We start from the raw sequence: 23,423 nt of genomic DNA, 5'->3' as shown, positions 1-23,423 counted from the left end.
ATGTGGAATACATAAAGACATGTGGAATGGCATGAAAGACGACCAACCGGGCAAATGAGAGGCAGACACATAAAGACAGCGCTGCCCTCACCCCCGCTCAAGCAGCTGTGACAGTAGAGGCAGAAAAAAAAAGAGGCCGAAAAGCAGGCCGTGTTCATGTACGATAAAGAGAATACCTTTGGGCAGAAGAGCTCCCCTTAGCATAACGATATAATGACCTTTATCCCATTTGATATCCATGAAAGCCTCTTTCACAAGCTCAAAAGATGCCCTTGTTGCTGCTGGTGATCCTCTGACGCAAGCCATCTACCGCAATGGTGCGTTGCCTGGTCAACCCCACAATCGAGCTCGCCCTTGCGATCGCCTGGCCTGGACGGCGGTACAAAAGTGACTCCCTCACTCACACCACAACTACCTAGTCTCCTATAGCGTTCGCCCTCTCTCTCCCTCGCCAGTGCTTACCTCTCTGCCGGACAGAATCCTCTTCTTCTTCAGCATCCCTTAATTCAATACCACGTCTTCCGGCAAAGATGCCAGGCACGGGGAGGTCCACCCCGACTCTGAACAAGTCGCGAAAGGTGACTCCGCCGTCGCCCTCGTATATGACCAATGATCAATTTGGTACGACCAGTTCACTGGGATCTGTGGTGATTCCTGGCTAATCTTGCTTGTATAAAATAGCAAATTATCTAGCAGAGCTTCGATCCAACCGTGTTGCTAGACCTGGAGGTGCACGCCCTCAGCCTGCGGGGGCTCGTCCAGCTCCCGCCACCCGTTCAAGCTTGCACCGTTCAAGCACCGGTCGATTCAGCCCCGACGCCGCCTCCCAGACCGACAGCTTGCCTGGTGTTGAGCGCGTTCCCTCAAAGAACCCCAGCATTGCTGCTGGCAGCGTTGCCTCCAAGTATTCCACCGTGAGCCGTGGGTCCTATGCGATATCGGCCTCCAAGCCTCTGAGACCGTCCGAGGTCGTCCCCTCAGCCACCTACATTGAGCGAGGCCAAAGATGGATGGAAAAGGAGGAGGCGAGCTCGTTGCGCGATGCGATGGAGGAGATGGACATCCGAAAGGGCAACAAGTCACCACCTGTGAAACCTGTGCAACCTGTGCCAGAGACGCCCGATGACGAAACGCGCATCTACAACGCCGCCCTCGACGAGGCTGCCGAGCTCGTCTGGCAACATCAACATGGCACACCGTCGCCTCGCCCTGACGGCCCTTACCGTTACCGATCACACTTGAGAAAGAATAGCTATGCGCATGCGCGCACCGCTAGCGTCGGGGGTACCAGATCGTTCTCGGGCAGTTCAACTGATAGTGAGGGTAACGCCCCTGGTGGTCGCCCCTCTCTGGAGCACAACCACACAGGGGAGTCTTCTTCAAGTCGCAAGAACAAGTCGTACGGTAGCATTGGCCGTTCTGGAAAGTTCTCCGAGCAGCGCCGGCAAGCGAGTCTAAAGAGGAACATCAGCGGCGAGGTCGAGCGACCCTTCTCTGGGGACCAGATCTGGGAGGAACCAGAGTCATCAACCGCAAAGAATGTCACCACATCAGGTCGCGCATCACCCGAGAAGCTCAGCAACAAGCCCCAGAACCCCCTGAACCGCGTGCGCTTCGAGTCGCCCAAGCAAGACACGGGCAAGGGCAAGGCCCACGACCCCGTTGAGATTTATCGCAATCCCCCAACGCGTTCCCGCAACCCGCTGTACACAAGCAACCCTGCCGGGGAGAATTCTGCCCCTGTTGATGACAGTGTGGAGAGAAAGAATGGCATGGAGGTTCGCAGCCAAGATATCCGTGCGGCCACGAGCATGCGATTGAAGGATCGCAGCCCCAACCTCCCGGAACCCACAGCCGTCAGTGACAGTCCGGGACGGCCCATTGTAAGCTTCGACGCCAATTGGAAAGCCCCGGACGAGTCCACTGATACCAACCCAGACCGGTCGATCCCGGCAGCCCTCAGCAGCAGCACCTCCTCCGCATCCTCCTCCTTCAAACCGGAGGCAAAACCCATGGAGATACCTAGTATCGTTGTGGCGGAGGAAAGTACGTCGATGTCCCGGCCGTCGTCCAACGCGAACATCCCGTCGATCTGCGTAGCTGGGGCAGACGACAGCCCGAGAGGCCCAGTGCCTTCAATCAACGTTCCCAGCATCGCGGTCGACGAAGCTCCAAGCAACAGCCGCAGCAATGGCATCCCCGCCATCGTGACGCCCGATGACCAACCGACCTCACGCAGTCGTCCGTTGCCGAACCCGGTCCCCAGAGGAGCGCCCCGACATGCCCAGCGGCCCCGTGGCCACTGGTCTGCAGCTCCTGGGAGTGCCAGACGAGCAGCTACCATCTGCCATGAGTGTGGTTTTCCCATCGAAGGGCGATTTGTGGCGTTGGCGGGGTCCAACGAGCGATTTCATCCCTACTGCTTCAGCTGCTACTCATGTGGCACCAACCTGCAGGCCATGGAGATCAGCCCAGAGCCTGACCACGTACGCGAGCAGCGGCTTGACCGCATCCACCGTCGCGCGGCTGGCGAGATCTTGCCAGAGGAACCTGGTGAGACCATGGCAGAGGATGGAGATGAGCGCCTCCGGTTTTTCTGCCACCTAGACTGGCACGAGCTGTTCGCGCCACGCTGCAAGCACTGCAAGACTCCCATCCTGGGAGAGCACATTGTAGCTCTCGGTGCCCACTGGCACTACGGCCACTTCTTCTGCGCTGAATGCGGCGACCCATTCGAGCACGGCATGACGCACATCGAAAAGGACGGGTACGCATGGTGCATCAACTGCCAGACGAAGCGCACCGAGCGACGAGCTCCCAAGTGCAGGAAGTGCAACATCGCCGTCATCGGGCAGTACATCCAGGCCCTCGGCGGCGAGTGGCACGAGCACTGCTTCCGTTGTGCAGAGTGTCAAAACGGCTTCGACGATGGCCAGATCTTCACCAAGCACGTGCCCGAGGGCACCATCGTGCTCTGCACTGGATGCCGAGCAAAGGAACTCAAAGCGTAATGTAATTTGGTCTCGGCGCTTTTGTGTCTAGGCATTGTTTTTGTTGTTGTTTTCACTGGCATTGACTGTTTTATAGTTTAGCACGCGAGTCTTGTAATTTATTTGGTCGTTCGGGAGGGAAAACGGGGTGTAAAGATAATTCAATCGTGTAGATTGTCTGGGTTGTTGGTTGTCCGTTCATTCGGTTTGGCAAAGGAGAATTGAGGCGTTGTTTGCGTTGTAATTAGGTTTCGCACAAGTCATTTGACTTGATGGATTCTAGAATGGCAAAAACACACATGGTTTGGTCCGGCATGGTTCAGTTTCCGTCTTGGTTGAGGTGTCATCTTAATACGATCTGTTTCGGCTCTGCCCAGTTATGGTCTGATCTGATCTGATATCAATCGTGAAGCCATTCACAGAGGCGCAGTCAGACAACCAGTTCAAGGTAATGGTGCGTATCTTTCGTAAATTATGGGCGAATCTGCTTCCGTATCCCTTTCATCTGATGTACACAAAGCGATGCCAGCCAGTGTTCAAATCCAGCCCGGGGGCCCTTCCTACGTTGTTTCCTTTGTTTTCCTTCATGCTCCTCCAAGGCTACAGTGAACATCCGCCCACCTGCTCCTGGTGCACCTCGAGCGTGTCGCCGTCTTGCATCTCAAGCTATGGGAAGTACATGGTCAGCACCTCCGATCTCTAAAGTACGGTCTGTCCTCTGCCTGGCAGCAGGTAGTACGAGACACGGGCGGTGGGAAATACATACCGCGTCGGGGGTATCTGTGGGCTGGACACGCGTGCCGTCAAAGAGGAACCGCACCGAGCTGAGGGCCTTGCCCTGTCGCTCGCAAAAGGCGCCCATGAGCTTCTCGAGCTTGGTGGTGCGCTTGATCTTGAAGAAGACCTCGTTGTTGTTGTCGGTGACCTTGATGTTGAGGTGCTCCGTGTTGGCGGGGGCCTCGGCCCGCTCGCCGCCTGGGGTGCCGTTCTCGTTCTCGCCAGACATGGTCGTCGGGATTACAGTGCTGCGCCGGGGATGGGAGTCAGCGCGCGACGGCGGATGGAGGACGTGGCAAGGTATCGGCTTTTACCTGTAGGGTGGATGATGGTGTGTCTGAAGGTGGGGGAGTAGACGATGGCGTCTCGTTTGCGCAGAGGGGCAGCGCGTAAAAGTGTGGGCAGATGGAGAGAGTGGTTTTCAACGGTTCGTATGGGAGGTTGAAGAAGAGAAGTAAGAGCGGAGGGTGAGAAGGAGAGAAGAAAAAAGGTGGTGTTGGTGGGAGGTGGAAAAGACGAAGGGTGCGTGATGAGCCTCGACCGGAGTGAAGGCGACCCAGGCTCCATGTCCATCCCCCCAGCGCCTGAGACACCCATAACCTCAGGTCAGAGGCAGCGCTGAAGGCGCCCCGGGAGGTGGGGAGCGACGCCTCCTATTGGTCCCAGGCCCTCACCGAAGACTGTGGAAACCCGGGCGGACAAACGGCCGGTGCACGGAGGATTGGGATGCCGATAATGGTGCCAGTACCCAGTACAAGTGAAGTGCTGACCTCATCACCTGGAGTTCGGAGATTTATGTTCTGGTTTGGTGAAGAGGGCGAGAGAGACACAGGTACGGGGTACCCATGACATCAGCCTCCTCCAACCTCTTGTCGCCTTCTCATCTCTTGCATTAAGCTGCCATTATCAGACCTTCATTGATAACTCTGCTCGGAGGTGAAAGTATTCGAGACACGACCAAAGAACCAATTCTGCCACCGGGTAGATGCTGCAACAACATTTGCATTTCCATCCCAATTCACACGCGAAATATCACATTGCATACCAAGACAAGCAGCAATGGTTTGTCCCGATTCATGCTACTCACGAGCAATCTTCAATTGTACTGACAATTCACAATGAAGGCTCCCAAAGACGACGTTGAGGCTAAGCCTGCCTGTCATCCTCGCGCAGTGAGTTGATACCCTAGACAACCGATCCAATCCCGGTTACAAAGAACTGACTGACTGTTTGTTGCCCAGTGCGCAATTCAAAGCAAGCATCTCACCTGGGCACAATAACGTGGTTGCTAACATGCAGCCAGACTGCCTCACACGCAATGGTTATAACGAGGACAAATGCCAAGCCGTCATCAGGCAGCTCTACGAGTGCTGCGAAGTATTCTACGAAAGATATGGCGAAGAAGCCTCAACCGTGAGCTGTCCAAAGCCCTATCTGCTCAAGCTCAAGATGGAGCAACTCCGGGAGGAAGGAAAGTGATATGTAGCGCTCGTCTTATGGTGCGTCAACCGGTCTGGGAAACTCTGGCAACTGGTGTGAAAAGCGAACTTCTTCTAGGCGATCGTTGAGCACGCAGGAGGTCTCATGGACCTGAACAAGCATTGAATGTCCTGTTCCGAGACTCTAATACGAATGCCGATGACATTATGATAGAAGAAGAGAAAAAAGAGAGAAAAGATTTTCGAGTGGAGTCGAACATCAAATAATACAGTGTTTGAGAGTCACGAGAAGCACTGTGGCACACGGTGCCCACGCGCCTCGCGCCTAAACGCGGCAGCGTCTACGCCTGCCAACAGCCTGCATTGGATCCAGGCACCAAGGTACGTACCGATGGAGCCAAGCATGGAAAAGCTCCAGGCGCGCCAGTGAAGCAGCAACCAAAACAGACCCAGCATTTCTCTAGTTTTGACCTGGAGCATCAACCAGCGCGAGCTTCTGTAGAAACCTACCGCGATTGCGCCTCTGATTCGACCTTGGCGACCCCGAAAACGCGCGATACCATCTCTTGCACCCGGGTCTGGGTATGCGATCTTGAACGGGCACCTTCTGTGACCCCTGCGGCCAACCAAGCCGAGTAGGGTCGACGACTCAAGCCTCTCACCTCGTTGCGTTGCCTCGCTCTCGCCGACGACACGACTATTGATACAGAATCGACATGGAACCCACTCGAGACATCACCATGGACGCACCAGAGATCGAGAGAATCCTATCCTACGAGGCTGGGCCCGAAGTTGAAGAGTTCGCCAACGCCCTCGACGACTGCCTCGCTCCTCCTCTCGAACCCGCGGACAGACGAGAACGAATCCTTGACCTCCCACGACGATACTATGAGAGTGCATTGCGGCGACTGGCACAAGTAAGGCCGCGCATGATGCGCGATGGCGCCCAGGACGATGTTGACATGGACGCGGATGAAGTCGATGCTGCCACCAGCAATCCCGCCTCAGCAGAGCTGATCAAGCGCCTCGAACGGGAGGCACAGACATGGGACCTTTTGCGCCGGCTGCTTCCGCTGAGATATTCAAGTTCTGATGCGAATCAGATGGATTTCGACCAGAGCACCAAGACCCCACGAAAGGACCTACTCCGCGATTTCCTGGCCACAGATCCGTCGGCGCGAGAACGACAAGCAGTTATACAATGGCTCCAGACTAACGCTGCTTCTGGCCCCGATATCGATGAGCTTGCTCGCGAACTTCAACAGAACGCCGATAGAGGAGATATCATCGCTCACGGCTGGCTTCACACACGATCTTCCATCAAGCTCAGAAAAAGCGTCACTGCCTGGCCACATCTGCTCGACCGTCAGTCGCCAGCCGTTGCGACATCATTCCTCAATGCAGATGGTTCACCCCTCGTCACCCAACTTGATCCCGATGCTGCGACTCGCCAGGGACGGAAACTTGAGCCACAGGACGAATACTTTGAACGTGCCATCTGGCTCGGCTGCTTTGAGCACCTCCGCCGTGGATCTAACCTGGAGACTATCCGCGAGTGGTGTCAGGAGAGGACAGAGATGTGGCGGGCTATCTCTACCTCTGCCGTTCTCCTATCTACCGATGATAACCAGCAGCTACCTATTACCAACCCAGCATCCTTAGCCCTGTGGCGACGCATGTGCTTCAGCTTGGCTCGATCAGGCGGCTGTGACGACTATGAGCGTGCAGTATATGGTGTTCTCTCTGGAGATATTGCCAGCGTGGAAAAGGTGGCACTCACCTGGGATGACTTCCTCTTTGCCAACTACAACGCCTTGCTACGCACCCAGTTGGACACGTACGTGCTTGGTTTATGCCCGGCCAGCGTGGCTGCAGGTATGACACAGTCATTCCCTTCGTTTGACGCTGTTCAGTACCACGGTGATCCGGAAACCGTCGACAAGCGCCTCATCCGCTCTCTCGAGTCCAACCCGCAGATCCGTGATGAAGCACACGAACCCAGCAAAGCGCTTCAAGCATCCCTGATTTCGAAGGAGATTGGGAACTATCTGTATGAGCAAGGACTGGTGATCTCGTCCAGCGCAGACCACCACGAGTCGAAGCTTTACCGTTCAGAGCCCAATGGCCTTGACTTGAACAAGAACAGGTTCTTCCAGACAACACAGCACTATGGACTGCGCATCGTGGCGCACGTCTATCTTCTCATTACTCTGCTCGACAAGCTGAGCTCCAGGGATGACTCTCTGGCTCCCCTGTCTTCACCCCCAGACTGCAGACGCTCCCAGGAAAATCTCATCGCCGGCTATGCCCACTACTTGCGCCTGGCTCAGTTGCAAGAATTAATACCCCTTTACTGCTCGATTCTCGAGGAGCCTCGGTCTTACGAGGTGCTCAGTTACAACCTCATCCCCGAAAAGGACACTAAGCAGCGTCTGATGCAGCTCCGGCTCATCAAGAAGGCAGGCATTGATGTGTTCAAGTTTGTCAAGACGCAAGCATGGCTCATGTATGACGATCTTGGCCCACCCAAGAGCACGTTCCCTGCCAAGGAGTCTTTCAGCATTATTGCCCCTGGGCCGCCTACTTCGCGACGAGGCCGACCTATCAAGCCGGACTTTTTCGGCGAGGATGAGACCCAGATCGAGGCGACACACGAGAATTTGATTCGCTCCATCGAATGGCTTCTGCTGGTCCAAGAGACGTGGCCCAATGTGTTCTCCATGGGAACCAAGGTCTACAAGTACTTTTTACGTAAGTCCGTTTTATGCTTTTTTTAATGACGAATGCTGACCCTGTCACAGGCAATCTTCACCTCAACGCTGCTCGCCAGTTGATGAGGAGAGTATCTTTTGCAGATGTCTTGCAAGCCGCCACTGAAGATGATAGTGCGGAAGCAGGCTGGTTCGAGGACACCCCCGAGTTCTGGGCTAAGCATCTGGACCGGAGAGGTATTCTCGATGTGACGCCTGATCAAGTGGCTTCAGATGCCCGAAAGTTTAGAGAGCTGGAGGCTCTGGTACGAGCTCTTGATAGCTTGGAGACGGTCGCCTCTTTCTCTGAGCTCACGAATGAGTATGTTGAACCCCCCAGATGAGCCTTGGAAATCAAGACTAACAGAACAAGCAGGGAGAGTGTCAAGTCCCGTGAGTTCTGGGCTTCGATTGGGGAGGAGGTCAAGAATTCAAAGGAGATGATGCAGCCACTGCTCAACAACTGGCTCCTGGTGGGCATCGAGGGTGAGTCTTGGATGGTATTGGATTGGAAGTGCTCTGTACTAATATCGAAACAGAAGGTGATGAGGAACTCCGGGATCTCCGCAAGGCGTATCTCCCCGAGACGATCCTGGCCTATATCAGCTCGCTGCACTTTGCAGGCACCGGTTTGTCGCGAGACAACCTGCTGGAGTGTATGGAGCTGGCTGCCATCATTGCAGAGCGCAGCTCTGATCTGTCGACAAGCTTCATGGATGCGGGACGTATGAAGGAACTAGTCGAGGCTTTTGCGGCAGTCAGCAAGGCCTTGGCCATCAGCACCGGGGAGAAGAGGGCCACTGGCGCGAGCAGCAAGAAGCTCCGCGAGATGGGATGGTCACGGGATCTGTGGTCGGTGAAGCATTGATATCCATCATCAAGACTGTTTCCTTTCTTGAATCACTGCTTATCCGAACTGCTGTGTGGTGGTGGCTTTGGGCGTTGAATGTTGATATCTCTCTTAAAAAGTGTATGGTTGTGGACTGTAACATAACATATCTACGGCATTTGGTCTCGTTTAGAAGACCGGGACGGGAACAACTGACTTAATGAACTATTCCCTGTTTTTGTTTATTGAATTATTTGTCCCTGAGTGAAGCTATTCTGACGTTGATCCTCCCCCTCAGCCTCCCCCAGATGTGGCATGCGGCTCTAGCGTCTCCCCCCCACGTTCCGTCGACGACATCCCATTTGGGCGGCTCCAACTAAGCTCCTCCCCCACTTCCAACCTGCATCTTGCAACTCCAACCAAGTCGTCATCTCCTTACACGCCGCGCCTGTGACTATTAAGTCGCAGTTTTATATATCAGACGTATTCCTTTAACACTCTAGGGATATGGCAAGCTTCACACCCGAGCTCCAAGGAGCAACTCCTCCAGTCCTGCCCCCGAAACCCGGCAGCCATGAGACCAGTCGCATCGCGACACCGACGTCGATAGCCGGCCCTGCACCTTTTGAACCGGGCAGCAACCGCGTGTCGAGCTCCGTGAACGCTGCTCCGGCGTCGATACCGGACCCGGGAGACCAATGGCTTCCTCAGATCCTCCAGGATAAGTCGTACGTCATCACCCGGCTTTCCTTGTATCGCATCCCGCGCTGACGTGCTCTTGCGCAGAAAACAAGATCTTGCAGAAATACTCGCCAACCCGGCACTTCTTAACGCCCTCGCCCACTCACCCGATTCCATCCACCCATCCCTCCTAGCTTCCCACCAAGCGCTTTCATCAGCGCTCAACGAGAACATAGAACTAGCTGGCCAGCTGACCGATATGGAGGCCCGGCTAGCACATCAGCGCGCGTCCACACAGGCGCAGTTACTTGCGACACACGCGCTAGAGAGACAGTGGCGGCAGAAGCAGTCAGACATGGACCACGCGCTGGCACCCTTTTCGCCGGCGGCGCTGTACCAGCAGCTTGGACAAGGGGTGCAGGAGCAGGCGCTTGTGTGCCAGGCAATGGAGGAGAGCTTCCTCGAGGGCGAAGGGGAGGGGGCGCCGGCCACGGAGAGGGAGGTTACGGACTGGGTGAGGAGGTATAGGGAAGCCAAGGTGCAGTCTTATCTACGGCAGGAGAGGAAACAGAGATGGGATGAGGGACGGGTTGGAGGATGGCGATGAACAGGGGATGAGTTATAGAATAAGTTATTTGTTGGCGAGTACAATGTTCTTGCTTTGGTTGAGTTTGTGTAGTTGCTATATATCGGCTACCTACACGTAAAGATTTACGACTCATGATAGACATCATCCCCTGAAACAATACGAATCACGTCTTGAAATGTCTTCTATAATGGTCGTTCAACTAGTACAAAGACTGCCCCTTTTAAAGGTCAGGTAAGAATACAGTTGGTTTCTCAATCAACAGCCCCCAACTTTCACGCTAGGTGCTGTCGAAATGAATATGCCATGCCACGCCACAGCCATGAACCGACGCTTGCTCTCTACAACACGGGTATCTCTTAAACTCAAAGGCCGCCCAGGTTTTGAATGTCTCTTTTTCTTCTTCTTAGAACCGGCGGGACCAAAACAATACAAAATATGTCTTCCTCTTTTCATTCCCATGGTCCCCCCTCGCTCACAGCGCGCTAAAGGGACTCTTCTTCATGTCTGGGCTACGCGGGCTCATGGGCAGCGCGAACAAGTCATCCTCTTCGTCCCGTGCCTGGAACCTGACTGGCGCCGAGGCGGCGCCAGTGACGTCTCCATGCAGCGCGGCATTGAGGGACATCGGAGCTGCGCGAGTGTTGGAGGCCATGGCTTCGTGGGACGAAACGGCAATGTCGGCGCCCAGCGGGTGGAAGGGCCGGGACTGGCTGATTGGGCTTGTGAAGGTGTTTGCTGCCGAGTGGTTAGCCTTGAGCATACACGTAAAAGAGTGACTTCGAGGTACCGGGTGTGTTGGGCGTCAGGTCTGCAGGCGACGTAGCCAGCTTGAGGCCCTTGAGCTTATCTCCCAGCCGGCCCGTAGGAGACCTAGGGGCTGCAGGGCGGGCGGACGGCTCCGTGGGTAAGGAAGGTGGGCGGATGAAGGTATCGAGGATCCATTTCCGCTCGGCGAGAGCCATCTCGACGCCCACGCCCTCTGCATTATTGCGTAGCTCAGCTGCAACCTCACGGTCTATCGCGGCAAGGCGTTGCCGTGCCCATAACGTGTGCAGCACGCCCCGAGGTCCCGGGTCTGCAGCTAGGCCAGGAGGGAAGATGGCCGGGAGAGGCTTGAGGGTCAAGCTCGACGCTCCGGGAGGCGTGATGGTGATGGTGGCAGGGACGGTGGCATCTGCGGGAAGGAGGAAGTAGACTCGGCGTCGGCGGGATGAGGTGCTCGAGGCTGATTCTGGATCCGAGTCAGGCTCGGCGGCGGGTAGGTTTGTTGACTTGCCAGGCCACGACACCTGCCAGTAGGTGCTGCTGTTGACAGCATCCGCCTCTGCACCAGCACCAGTGTTGGTAGCGGCCGAGGCCGGTTCCGCAGCGGAGACGTCATCGGTGCTCGGAGCGGAGGGAGGGTCGGCGAGATCGGCGGTAGGATCATCGGAGGGAGCGGGGGCATGGACGGCGTCGGGATACCACTCAACCATGAGCACCTTTGTGCCAGCATCACTGAACTCAAACCTGGCCAGATGCTGGGCGGCCGTGGTAGGGACGACGGGGGCCCCGTCGTCAGGCCGAGGAGATTCCGGCTCTAGGTCGGTGGTCATGGTCAGGGTGAGAGATAAGAGAGATGATGGCTTGTTGTCGTTATCGTCACCGTTCCGTTACCCGTCCGGGTGGGATGGCTGTTCGGTGGTGTCACACAAAGAAGACCAGACCTGACCAGAACAGAACAGGACAGACCAGGGCTGAGATGAGGCTCTGCTGACGCGGAGCGTATGGTGATGGGATGGGCGCGGGGACCTGAAAGTCTAGGCCTCCAAGCTCAGCCAGCTCAGCTCAGCTCAAGCCAAGCTCAGGTCGTGGGGATTGCCTGCTGTCCCGTTGTCGCCGTTTCTTGTCGTCGTGGGCTTGTGCTCCCAAGCCCAAGAGCTAGAGGGTCCCGCTCGCTCCTTGTCGGGCCGAGTAGTCTCGATGGTTTGAAACGATAAGCCAAAATGAAAGGAAAAAGGACAGGTCAAGTCACGTCCGGCTGGGATAGCGAATTGGACGGCACTTGCTCGGTTGAGGAGCGGATGCGAAGCCGGAGGAGGGTGACGACGACGACGATGCTGCTGCTGCAGCAGCAGAGAAGAAGGTGGAGGGGCCGGTATCAGGAAGGTGACTACTGACTGATGAAACGAAAAGACAGTGCGTTAAAGACAGCACAAGCAACAACAAGTGAGGGACATTGTCTACATAGTAGATACAAAGTGGAGATGGAGAGGACGGATGATGAGAGCGAGGAGGGGAACGGATGGTGGATTGATGTGATGGATGGAGCCTGGAGCTGGGGAAAGCTAGGATGGGCACTCGTACGCGAGAGATGGAGTCGGAGCTAGAATAGAATTTAGAGTGGGCAGGTACAGTCAGTACAGTAACTACGCGTCTCCAGTCCCGAATTGGATCCCGGCATCTGCTTGGTCAAGGTCCAATAGAAGAGATACGGCAGCCGGTTACAGAGAGTAAAGTACTGTCCTGTACGGGCTGCAAAGCAAATCGTCGATGGATGCCCGGGTCCCGGATACCTCCATCCATCCATCCAATCCATACAAGCTCAGGCTCGGGTTCGGGAGATGATGGGTTCTGTACGGTACTGTACAGTAGGTTCGCGGATTGCGCGGGACGAGGGGAGGGGAGGGGAGCGTTTCAAGGACCCGACGAGGAAATGACCCAATCATTTGAGGTCATTCAGTGGACAATACCTAGGGACGATAACGACAAAAAGTCATGAATAGACACGTGGATAACAACATGACGCGACTCCAGAGGCAGTGCTTCGGTATCATCGGAAGAGTTTCTGTTTGTCGATCGATCGATGTCCTTTTGACCAAGAATATCATGGTCGTCGAGACTTGCTTTCAAGCACTGCAACGTTGATGCATGCGAGAGTGAAAAAAAAAAAATGTGTTGACGTTATTCGCAGTGGGTGAATGTGATGTAACGGCCCGGCCGTATCTTTCTTTCTTTTTTTTTTATTTTGGGTTTTTTGGTCTGGCATCCAAGTCAGGATCCGTGTAATAAAAAAGGGACCGCCCCGGAGCCGGAGTTTGAGCCTGGAAGGCTACGTAATATTACGGCCGGGGAATTTCCAGACATTCATTGCTACTCTACCTACTGTACTGTACCAGCCTGCGTGCATGTTGGGTGCTAACAGTCAGGAATACGTACTTTGCAGATCACTGTGGAAGGCCACGGGGCTAACGGACTCGGACAGTAGAGATGGAGTAGTGGAGTTGTCTGTGTCTTATGTAGATACTGTCTATGTATAATGTAGGCCTCAGTATCAAGCAGACTATACCATAGAAACAACCAACTCCAACTCCGTTATCTATCACCATCCATCCTATCCTCACTTCCAATCCCATTCTATTCTACAGTATGATTTCCCTCTTCTGACCAACCAGAGATCCAGAATTTCGGATCGGCGTCGACGAGACATTGGACATTGGCCTGTCGCGGATGGACTCAAGAGCCACCGCAGTAAGGCCGGGGACCACTACGGAGACGCCCCCCCTTCTCTCACCACCAACTCTTCAGCTTTGCCCAAAACCTTTTGCCCCCCGTCAGAAGTCCCCAGTTTTCGGACCTTTCCTTACTCATGTTCAAGAAGGCTTGTTATCAACTTTGTTTCTTTTGTAGCGCTTCGTCTGTTGTTTGTATGGCCCACGTGTAAGTCACTGTAGTGCCGAGAGTGCCTACGGCTTCCAGAAAAGAAACGGGTCTTGGGATCAGGGCCCATGAACCCCTCGTCTCGTCAGTCAGAGACATTGATCGAGCAGAGACGGTGCTAGACTCTGCCTGGTAGGTATTAGCGAGTAGGCGGAAATGGGATCCTCGAGGGACTCGGTTCTTTCTTTAGGGCCAATGTTGCATTCACAAAAGGGATTTGAGATATGGTTCTGTTCCAGTCTCGTCTCGGTTTTGCTTGCTGTATTCAAACAAAGTCAAAGTATCGGCGGATGTGAGCATCAAACCGCACGCCACACTGGCCTGTGTCTGGCACATCACAAAGGGAATATTACATGGTTCGGGCATGCAACACGTCGAGCCCGAGTGGCATGGCATGGCATGGCATTCATGGCATGGTTACGGCTTCGTGCCCGAGAGGCCTGGAAACCTACTCTTTTAGAAGCGCCGCGGGTACGATCCCGCCTCTGTTCCCTGCCCTGCTGGTCCCTCACCTTACACCTTGCACTTGGTCCAGCATGACCCCCGTGCGCCATCACGACCTTCTCGGCCGGGCAGGGTTTCGGCCTCACTCGACGGGATGGGGGTCCGGCCCCCATCTTAGCCGGGGAGCCGAGAAGGGGAAGCCAGGTCAGGTCAGGTCAGGTCTGGTACAGTAGATGAGATGATGATGGGGCGGCGGTTCTTGTTTTGTGATAACGACGGGGTCGGGTCAGGGCACCAAATAGAAAACCCGCGTTGGTCTCGTGAGTCGATCCATGTTCCGAGTAAGCATGCGATCGGAGATACTCCATACGGTCGGGTCCCCTCTTTATCCTCATCCCATCCGTTGCCCCCGTCCAGATGTAGCCGTCGTTTTTTCAGATGCGAGCCCTGACCTGCATTGGCTATCCACCACGTAACTACTGTAACTTCAGCATGTATGTCTGGATGTGTGTCTGAGCCCGGAGCAGAGGACCATTCATCGGCCGAGCAGGGGCAGATCGAGCGAGGTTGAGGTCTTCTCCCTGGTGATAGATCATAAACCTACAAAGCTTTTTCTGTTACACCTTTGCCTGGTGCTGGTGCCTGTCCGTCCATCCCCAGAGCCATCATCGCTGCCGTGATTGTCGTCATCGCCCAGTGTCATCGTCAGAGTCCATCTCCCATCCCATTGTCGGCCTCTTGCTCGGTCAAAGACTCGGCCGGGGCTGCCCGGGTGGCTGTTGGTCCCGAAGGATTTTCTTGTCATTTCACCGCAATCATTTGACTTGCCTTTCTTACTAGTTACTGAACTGTCGGTATTATTCCAACGAGCAGTAAAGAATCGGCTAGACCTTCTTCTCGGCTAAATAAAAATCTTGAGGTGAGAGAGACACCGAGATACGGACGGCTGAGCCGGCCAAGCTCCGGAGGATATCCAGAAAGGAGCAGGAGTCAAAAGGAAGCCAAGGACAAGAACGCTCCAGCCCCAAGCCTCAAAGAGAAGAGCCCCCAGTTCCAGGGGTCCTCTCTCTGGAAAGATAACCTGACTCCCCAGAGAGGGCCAGAGCTGGGCTGGGGCGACGGGACACACACACACGCGCGCACACGCACACACCCCAGCTACCGTGCGGCGCCACACCCGGGCCTACTGTGTCATGATGTCCCGGCGCAAGGAAAGCTTCCTGTAAGAGGGATGGGTGCGTGCTTCACTGCTGCTGCAACGTCGTTGATAAGCTTCTGGTGTGCTGTGAATAAACGGGAGAGCGTCGCCCGCGCTGCAGGGCCGGTAGGCTCCGCTGGATGATCAATTCGAATAAGGCCGGCCAATTGGGCCGAGTCCGGCATGGGGTTTCGCACTGTACGGCGCGGCGGGCCATCTACAATCGCGTGGCAGAGCAGCAGGCCCCCGGTGCATTCTGTGCTTGATGAGTGCAGTGGAGGGCACCACCAAAGTCAGGTGGTCACTCGATGTACCCGGGCAGTCCCTTTCCTCGGGGCATATTTCCTTGAAGTTGTGGGGAGATTCGACGAGAAGCGGCTTCATCAGCTGCTCGTCTTTGGGGTTCTCGAAGCCGGAGTTTCCTCTCGAGGAATAACAGTCTTCCACGAGGGGGACTGTCCCCCCAAATCTTCTCCAGGCCACCCCGTCTCGTCATGGGTGAAAGATGGATCCATGGGATCTATCTCAAGGTCTCAATCCTGTGAGTCTCTCCCCTGGGTCGTCCACCCTCCCCACAGCGACAGCGCCTTTCCCAGGGCCTCTCCACAGTTCGGCCGGTCAAACGCCGCCTAGAGCGAACCAACGTTTGCGCTGCTCGGCCTTGTGGTTTTGTCCGCTGCGGCGCTAGGCCACGCCATGTTCCCCCCATGTCGGTCGGTCCGTCCCCCATCCACGGTTTCTTTTCTTTCTTTCTTTCGTTCGTTCGTTCTGTCGTCCCAAGGGAAGGGCCCGGCGTCTTGTTGAGGGATCTCCATCCTCCACTTGCACCTTGATCATCGGTTCTGTTGCGGTCTTGCGGAATGTATGTACATCCATCGTAATGCTTGACTGTGCTGTGTTCAGTGTCTGAGTCAACTCGCGGGTGTTTGTCCTAATGCAGGAGAATGAGAGCTTGCTGCTGTCTCTCAATGTCTTGATGTTGTCTGCATGTCTGTGTCTGATTTCTGAACTGTTCTGTTCGCTGACGGAATTATCGCCTGGCTTCCTTCTCTGCCTTCTTGTGGGGACGCTACGCTCACTCCTTCCTTCCACCCTCCACTCACTGAAGAACATGACCCTGGTCTCGCGCCCCTCCACGCCCCCTCCGCGCCTTCCCTTCCCTCCCCCGGATTCGTACCGCATGTACCTCCGTACCCTTGTTAGTACCTGAAAGTCCTCTAGTCGCCCAGCCAGTCATCACTCCCTCTCTCGCTCTTTCCCTTCTTCTTCGCCTTGGCCTTGTACCATCATCCTATCCATCCTTCCCACTCTCCCGTTCCGTTACCTTACCTTACCTTACTTCACCCATCCTCATCCCATTCTGTCCCCGTCCAATCCAAACCAACTCGAAACACCACGGCTTCGCTTCTCACGATATCGACCGACCGCGACCCGACGTCTTGTTCTTTTCTTTCTTATCCATCCATCCGTCTAAGCGAAGCGCGCGCTCTTGTTCTGTCGATCGTCATCGCCACTCGCGTCAACTTCGCAAGCATCTGACTACATACATACTTCTCCCAGTCCTCGCCAATCCCGATTCCTCCGCCTTGTCTTCTCGTCGCCTGCCTCCTCGCCATGCCGAGCATGCCCTCGTTCGCTGCACAATAGAGACGGACGTCTATAGCCATCTGGGCTGGCCCGAAGGAGGCTCTCTTCGTCCTGTCTTGCCATAACATACGCACCTACATACACCACAGCATCGTCTGTCGCTCGTTTTTGCCTCAGCACCCGTCATCATGGCCAACTCTCCGCCGCATGCCATGGCGATGGACCCGCCTCACATAACCGAGTTTGCTTCGGAGCGTTATTTCGAGAAGCTTAACCAGCTCAACGCTCAGCAACAACATCAGCATCATCATCATGTACCCCCGACCCACGACTCTCTCGACGCCTCGACCTCTGCTGCGCAGCCCTCAAGATTCATCCTCCCTCTGCGAGATTCAAGAGCTGCCGAAGTCGAGGCTATCCAACCAAACCAGAGACGCGATAATAAGAGTCGATTTCACAAACTCCGTCATAAGGTTTCGATTCTGCATTCCAAATCCACACATGCTGGGTCTTATGCATCCCCCTTCGCTCCTCGTTCCTCGGTCGAGCCACAAAAGAGGTAGCTAATTAGATTCTCGACGCCACCGAACTCTCTTCACATACTGACTTGAATATCTAGTGCCGGCTTTGATCAGCTCTTTCTCGCATTACCAAACGAGTTGCAGATTCAAATCATATCCTCTCTTCCCTTGACCGATGTTCTTAACCTCCGACTTGCCTCTAAATCCTGGCATACTCTCATCACCCTTAACGAAACCACCATCGCCCGATACCACCTTGAACACCACATCCCCGCCTACGCATCTCGCCTCTACCCCGTGACAGATATCAACGAAATCAACTTTCACCATTTGTGCGGCATCTGGCATCGACTACATGTTGCCGCCAAGCTTGCCTTCCTCATTTGCGAATGGGTCACCAAAGATATTTTCCTCCGTCAAACCGAAGCTCAACGACTCGCCTTTGCTCCCCAGCATGAGCGCATGCGCCGACGATTGATACCCCTACTATTTACCATTTTCCACTTTTTCGAAGCCTACCGAAAACTGCACCTGGAGCGCCTGGCTGAGAACGGCGGCCAGGGAATGAAGCTGGAGCCCTACACCATCAACCCCATCGAGGCCGAAATCATGAGCATGTACGACGACAAGACGCTATTACGGGTCCACGAAGTATTTCCGCTGGTTATATCCTCGTTTTGCCGACGACTACGACCTCCGACGTACGTGGGAAGGGTCGAGCGATCACTACGTGGTTACATCCGAGAGAAGCCGTCTGATGAAATTCACGCCGCCATATTATGTATTGGTGGACTACGACAAGTGGAGAGGCTGTGGGAGATCAAGGGATACAATTCACGCCGCGGCGCCGTCGACACATGGGTTAACGGTCTGGTCAAGGAGCAGCCCCGGTCAGAAGGCGGATCAAAGGGGAAACGAGGATTGTTCGGGCGCAAGAAGTCTTTGAGTCACGACGCTCGATCTTCGGGTACTGGCCTAAATAGGGTCCGGAGCTCCGGTTCGATGGACGACGCCATGGACATCGACGTCAACTACATCTTCAACACAAGCCTTGCCGCCGGCGCCCCCATGTCACCCCTCAGCTCAGAGCAGGCGCAGGCTATGCTCAGCGACCTGCCAGTGCTACAGCAAATATGGCTTCCGACGGCTGAGGCCATCATCCTCCAACGCCGGGTCGTCGACCGACCACAGGACATCAAGCGCAACCAGCAGGTGATGCTTGATTTGATCCAAGAGGACGGAATGGACGACGAGGACGAGTGGTGGTACGGCCGCAGCATCCCCGATTCCGTGCGGCCTCCCATGGGTGTAACCGATGACGATGCGGACTAGAGGGCGTTTGCTCGACCAGACGTGTGTCGACGTTTTCCTTGGCTGATTCTTCTTTGTTTGCTACGGGCGTACTTGGTTGAAAGTACGCAACAACTACTACTACTGGTGCCTGGGTGTATGTGTGTGTCAAGAACGGGATCATGAGCATTTACACGGCGTTTTTGATGGGCAGCGGAGAAAAGGGTTACCGCGTTGTCTCGCGTAACACCGGACAGGAGCACTGGCCAGGGTTTTTATTCTCTTTTTTACACTCATCGTCTCTACGCGAGTCTTTCCTATCTGTTATCTATTTCAACTCATGTCATGTTTGGAGCGAGCTCCGTATTGGATGGACAGGAGGTGGGCTTCTTCTGTATGTGGGCGGGTAAAAAGGCAAGGGACGGGGATTACGTTTTGTCGTTGTTTGGCATTCATCTCGAACAGCCTCGCGCGGATAGATATTGCGGGCGTGCAGTGCATTCTTGGTTTCCTTTGTATCTTCCCCCCATCCCATTCCTCTGATGATGAATGGCACTGGGAACAAATATCCTTCCTACCTATCATCCCATGCATTTTATATCCAAAGGCATGAGGACCATCAACATCTATCTACCTAGGTACCGACGAGTCAAAAAAGAGAACGGATATAATTATTCTGGGTATCTAAAGTTTTGTGTCGAGTTCCATCTACCTTTCCGTGTCATTCGCTGCATAGGTTGTCATGATATTACATCCATCCATCCCTTGTCGTCAGGTATACTATACTATACTAGCAATAAGAAAGAGATCCCATGTGCCGTTTTAACGCCTTATTATCCATACGTCCATCCATTCATCCATGCCAAGGTCAAGATGTGCCTGTCAGACCCTCTTTTTGTGCCGTGTCCGCCCATCATCATATGAAGCAGACGTCCTGTTTCCCCGCTGCGAATTGTATCACATATCGTACCGAACCTGTTGTTTCCCAGAATCTAATTGGACCGAATGTAGAAAGTAACGACAACACCCTTTCCCCGGATCTTGTGATAGTGTCGGTCTGATATCCGCCTACCTGCCAATGGCGTGGTATATCCGGTCGCGCATGTCGGGCTCAGCAAGCGCAGCCTCGAGCTGGGTATGGCCATCAAACCCAACAGCCGTGCCGGCGTTCATGGAATAGTCCATGTCGAGGTAACTCTGACCGTTAAAGTCCTGGAACTGCGCCATGTTGGGCGCGCCTGGGGACTCATCGGGCTGAGTCTGCGGATGTTGTTGATGTGGCTGCTGTTGTTGGGGGTGTTGGTGTTGAGAGAGAGATGGGCGACCGCTGTAGCCGAGAGCTGCGTTTGTCGGGTGTTGTTGCTGTTGGAACTGTGTCGGAGAGTTTGACCCCATGGTGCGCGAGAAGGGTGCGCCAGTAGCTTGGCCAAAGTGATTGGCCATCTGTCGTTGCTGCTGCTGCTGCTGCTGCTGCTGCTGCTGCTGTCTTTGTTGGTAATGCTGCTTGTACACAGCCTGGGCTGCCATGTTAGACATGTGAGTTTGTGTTCCGGGCAGACGATTCCGCGACCTGTTGACAGCAGCAGGAGCCATTTGTTGGGTCTGATTGGACTGTTCCGAGCCCATATCGGGAGATTGTTGCGGTTGCGGTTGCGGTGGTGGTTGTTGATTTTGGTCGAACTGATGAAGATTCAAGTTCTGATGTTGTTGCTGTTGCTGTTGTTGCTGCTGCTGCTGCAACTGCTGACGCTGATGAGGCAGAAGCTGTTGTGGTTGATGGTTTACGCCACCTCCAAGCTGGCTGGTCTGCCCCTGAGAGTCGAAACTGCTCGAGGCAGACGAAGGCTGCCCGTTGGGTACGATTGTCGGCGAGGCTGACGCATCCGCGCCGGTTGAGTGAGACTCGGTTCCGCTCAAGACCACATTCTGTCCCATCTCTTCAGAAACTCGGCGACGCTTTGCGTTTTGTGTTCGAGGTGAGTTTCCTGACCGGGACACGGCATCAGGGACCTGAAGAGTATTTGGCGTAGCCATGGCCTGTACACTCGCTTGAGGGGTTTGTTGTGAAGGCTTTCGCTTCCTCGAAGCAACAGTGGGAGTGTTTTGGGTACTGATTGGAGTTGGTAGTGTTGGTTGGTCGACATTATTGTCTGCATCTGATGCCACGGTAGGCTCCTGGACAAGAACCGAACCATTGGGCTCTGGATGCACAGAATTGGTCGTCATGCCGTTTAGGTCTGCACCCGTGTTTCCTACATTGGCGGACGGGTTCATATCTTGTTGGTTTGATGCTGTTTTGTGAGCAAGAGGGGAATCAACCACAGGGTTTGCAGTCGTGGCATTCGAGGGATCGGCGCCAACATCCTGTGTTCCCGGCTGATGCTTGGGCTTGTTCTTGGATCCCTTTGGGCGACCTCGTTTCTTTCCGACATGAGGTGTCGTGGGTTGCACTGTTGAGTTGGAATTCGCCTGTGTGACTGCTGTTGTTGCCGCTTGTCCCTGGTCACCCGTGGCGGACGGCTGAGATGCTTCTGGTTCTTGCTCCGCTGGCGTCGACTGCGTAGCCGTGGCGTCGGTCGTCTGGGTAGTTTCCGAGCCAGTAACAACCTTCTTCTTGATCCCCTTGTCCTTCCGGACCTTGCTACTCTTGCTACCCTTTGGCCGCCCCCTGGAGCGCTTAACCGTGACGGGAGCGGCGTTTGCGGCAGAAGAGTTTGCGATAGACGCTGCCCCTGGGGCACCGACTGGGGGGATAGCGGGCGGAGTTTGGGTGACAGAAACTTTGTCGACATTGTCTAGGTGTGGGAAGATCTCAGAAATCCAGGCAACAAACAAGGAGCCTGGCCCATTTGTTCCAGCGCTTTGTGGGAAGACGCCGTCCGCGGGAGGAGGCGCGCCTGGAATACCACCAAAGTAAGCCAAGGCTTTACACAGCTGATCCACAACCAAGATAGGATGAAGGCTTCTTAGAAGCGTGAGGAGACGAGCCTGCTCAGTCTTGGTATCGTGTGAAGATAGCCCAGAAGGACCTGTAGGTGGAGGGTCGATTTCCTGTGCCTGCGGAGGAGGGCTGATCTCCTGGATAGAGGGGCTCGTGGCCTGCGTAGGAGGATTTGAAGCGGGTGTCCTTTCTGCCGGTGCCTTGTCTACCGGTGCTCTCTCGACAGGTGTCTTTTCAGTAGGTACGGCTGGAGCAAGCGGAGGTGGTTGAGGAATCGGCCGAGGAGGTGCTGGAAGCACAGGAGTAGGATAAGGACGGAATCGGACGGGAGGCGCCGGTGCAATAACATTCGGTCGAGGTCTCTTGGGGTGGCGGTATCCCTGGCTGTTCGCAAGTCGGGCAGCGGCGGCGGTTCCCTCACTTGTGCGCTTCGCAGCAAGGTCTCGCTCCGTCATCTCTGGCCTCGGAACGTCGATCTGCATGACACTAAAATTTCCTTGTCGTCCGTCGGTTTTGCCCTTGAGCTTGCTTGGGACTGGGTTCCTGATGCGCCCATCATGATATGGACTAAGTCCGGCATTTGGGGTGAGAGTAGGCATGGGAAGTTGCGCTGGTATGACCTGGGGGTTCGTTTCTGGTGGCAGGGAGGTATATTTGAGATGATATGGATTCATTCGAATATCGAACATTCGCGTGCCGTCTTTCAGGCTGCGCATCGACGGCGACGCCGCTGCCGTGGTGGTTGACGGCGGAGCAGAGGAGGTATTAGTCGTCGTGGGCTGAGAACCACTGGGCGCTGGAGGACTCGTCGGGGTCGTCGCGGCGGCTGCTATAATATCACCCGAGTTAACCATCCGCCCTTGCTCATATCTGACGGCATCATGGTCATGCCGGCGAGGGAAAACACGTACGCGCCGTCGAGGCCATGGCGATGGCGTCGGGAAGAGTCCGGGTCCCGATGCGCCGAAGAGGCTACGAAGAACATGCCCTAAAGTCGAGCCCGCGACGAGTCGTACAGCTCGAGGGCAAGCGCGCAAGAGTCATGCGACGTCGGAATCGGGCGATCCAATGGCTCGCGGGTGGTTGAAGGAGCAGTCGCCTCGAGCAAACCTCGATGTTGGTGGATGACAGTTGAATCCGATCCGTGTTAGTGAGTTGAGTTAGTGGATGGCGGCCAGTGCAGTGGGCAAGGGACCCCCTCCCCGTGACAAGCTCCTTCCTAGCCTCGTACCGCTCCGTGAGGGGTGGGGCTGATCTCCAGAAGTGGAAACCATTGTTGAGGGTGTGGCTTCCTCTTCCTTTTTCTCGGAGGGGAGCAGCCACGCGTTCGTCATTTTCCCCAGCCACATGTCATCAGCCACAGCCACCTCATGCCAAGTAAGTTCAACGCTGCTGCTGGTGCCCAGCCAGCATGAATGAGGCTTGAGCTCCTGCTGCTGTTGGAGCTAGACTTGGACTTGGACTTGGACATCAGCATCAGCATCCATATCCATTCACGACGTAGCCTCGACTGACTCGTCCTCTTTTCTTCGAGTTGCTCATCGATGAGCTCGTGATTTCAATCCTGCCATCAAAGGACACAGCTCTTGGGGCTGATCGAGTCCCTCTCCATCGGCGTCACTCCGACCTACTCCGCAGTCCGCCTTCTTCATATCCTCGACCTGACGTACCCGATCATCCATCCATTC

General features: G+C 55.1%; 7 protein-coding genes across 7 annotated transcripts; 4 read left to right on the top strand and 3 right to left on the bottom strand.

Annotated features, from left to right (window-relative positions):
* Nucleotides 1-530: 530 nt before the first annotated feature.
* Nucleotides 531-3,011, top strand: LRP88_07889 (uncharacterized protein; the record flags this gene model as incomplete). Its single annotated transcript, XM_083244404.1, has 2 exons — nt 531-621; nt 697-3,011. The coding sequence occupies 2 exons, from the start codon at nt 531-533 to the stop codon at nt 3,009-3,011; spliced, it is 2,406 nt and encodes an 801-aa protein (XP_083098898.1).
* Nucleotides 3,012-3,590: 579 nt separating this feature from the next.
* Nucleotides 3,591-3,996, bottom strand: LRP88_07888 (SUMO family protein SMT3; the record flags this gene model as incomplete). Its single annotated transcript, XM_083244403.1, has 2 exons — nt 3,591-3,656; nt 3,757-3,996. 2 exons carry the CDS (start codon nt 3,994-3,996, stop codon nt 3,591-3,593), a joined length of 306 nt encoding a protein of 101 aa, XP_083098897.1.
* Nucleotides 3,997-5,946: 1,950 nt separating this feature from the next.
* LRP88_07887 (nucleoporin Nup84/Nup107 family protein) lies at nt 5,947-8,824 on the top strand (the record flags this gene model as incomplete). Its single annotated transcript, XM_083244402.1, has 4 exons — nt 5,947-7,957; nt 8,008-8,278; nt 8,333-8,442; nt 8,496-8,824. 4 exons carry the CDS (start codon nt 5,947-5,949, stop codon nt 8,822-8,824), a joined length of 2,721 nt encoding a protein of 906 aa, XP_083098896.1.
* A 468-nt stretch (nt 8,825-9,292) lies between these two features.
* On the top strand, nt 9,293-10,073 carry LRP88_07886 (vacuolar protein sorting family 37 protein; the record flags this gene model as incomplete). Its single annotated transcript, XM_083244401.1, has 2 exons — nt 9,293-9,513; nt 9,572-10,073. The coding sequence occupies 2 exons, from the start codon at nt 9,293-9,295 to the stop codon at nt 10,071-10,073; spliced, it is 723 nt and encodes a 240-aa protein (XP_083098895.1).
* A 454-nt stretch (nt 10,074-10,527) lies between these two features.
* LRP88_07885 (uncharacterized protein) lies at nt 10,528-11,650 on the bottom strand (the record flags this gene model as incomplete). Its single annotated transcript, XM_083244400.1, has 2 exons — nt 10,528-10,790; nt 10,843-11,650. 2 exons carry the CDS (start codon nt 11,648-11,650, stop codon nt 10,528-10,530), a joined length of 1,071 nt encoding a protein of 356 aa, XP_083098894.1.
* Nucleotides 11,651-17,171: 5,521 nt separating this feature from the next.
* On the top strand, nt 17,172-18,836 carry LRP88_07884 (F-box protein; the record flags this gene model as incomplete). The annotated part of the gene is made up of 2 exons (XM_083244399.1): nt 17,172-17,542; nt 17,603-18,836. The coding sequence occupies 2 exons, from the start codon at nt 17,172-17,174 to the stop codon at nt 18,834-18,836; spliced, it is 1,605 nt and encodes a 534-aa protein (XP_083098893.1).
* Nucleotides 18,837-19,862: 1,026 nt separating this feature from the next.
* On the bottom strand, nt 19,863-22,334 carry LRP88_07883 (uncharacterized protein; the record flags this gene model as incomplete). Its single annotated transcript, XM_083244398.1, has 1 exon — nt 19,863-22,334. One exon carries the CDS (start codon nt 22,332-22,334, stop codon nt 19,863-19,865), a length of 2,472 nt encoding a protein of 823 aa, XP_083098892.1.
* Nucleotides 22,335-23,423: the final 1,089 nt, after the last annotated feature.

Source organism: Fusarium phalaenopsidis (assembly GCF_050370095.1).
Source record: "Fusarium phalaenopsidis strain FUZ10S chromosome Unknown contig_32302, whole genome shotgun sequence".
NCBI classification, from domain to species: domain Eukaryota; kingdom Fungi; phylum Ascomycota; class Sordariomycetes; order Hypocreales; family Nectriaceae; genus Fusarium; species Fusarium phalaenopsidis.
Note: the sequence above shows the minus strand (reverse complement) of the source record. Positions and strands in the feature narration are given on the sequence as shown.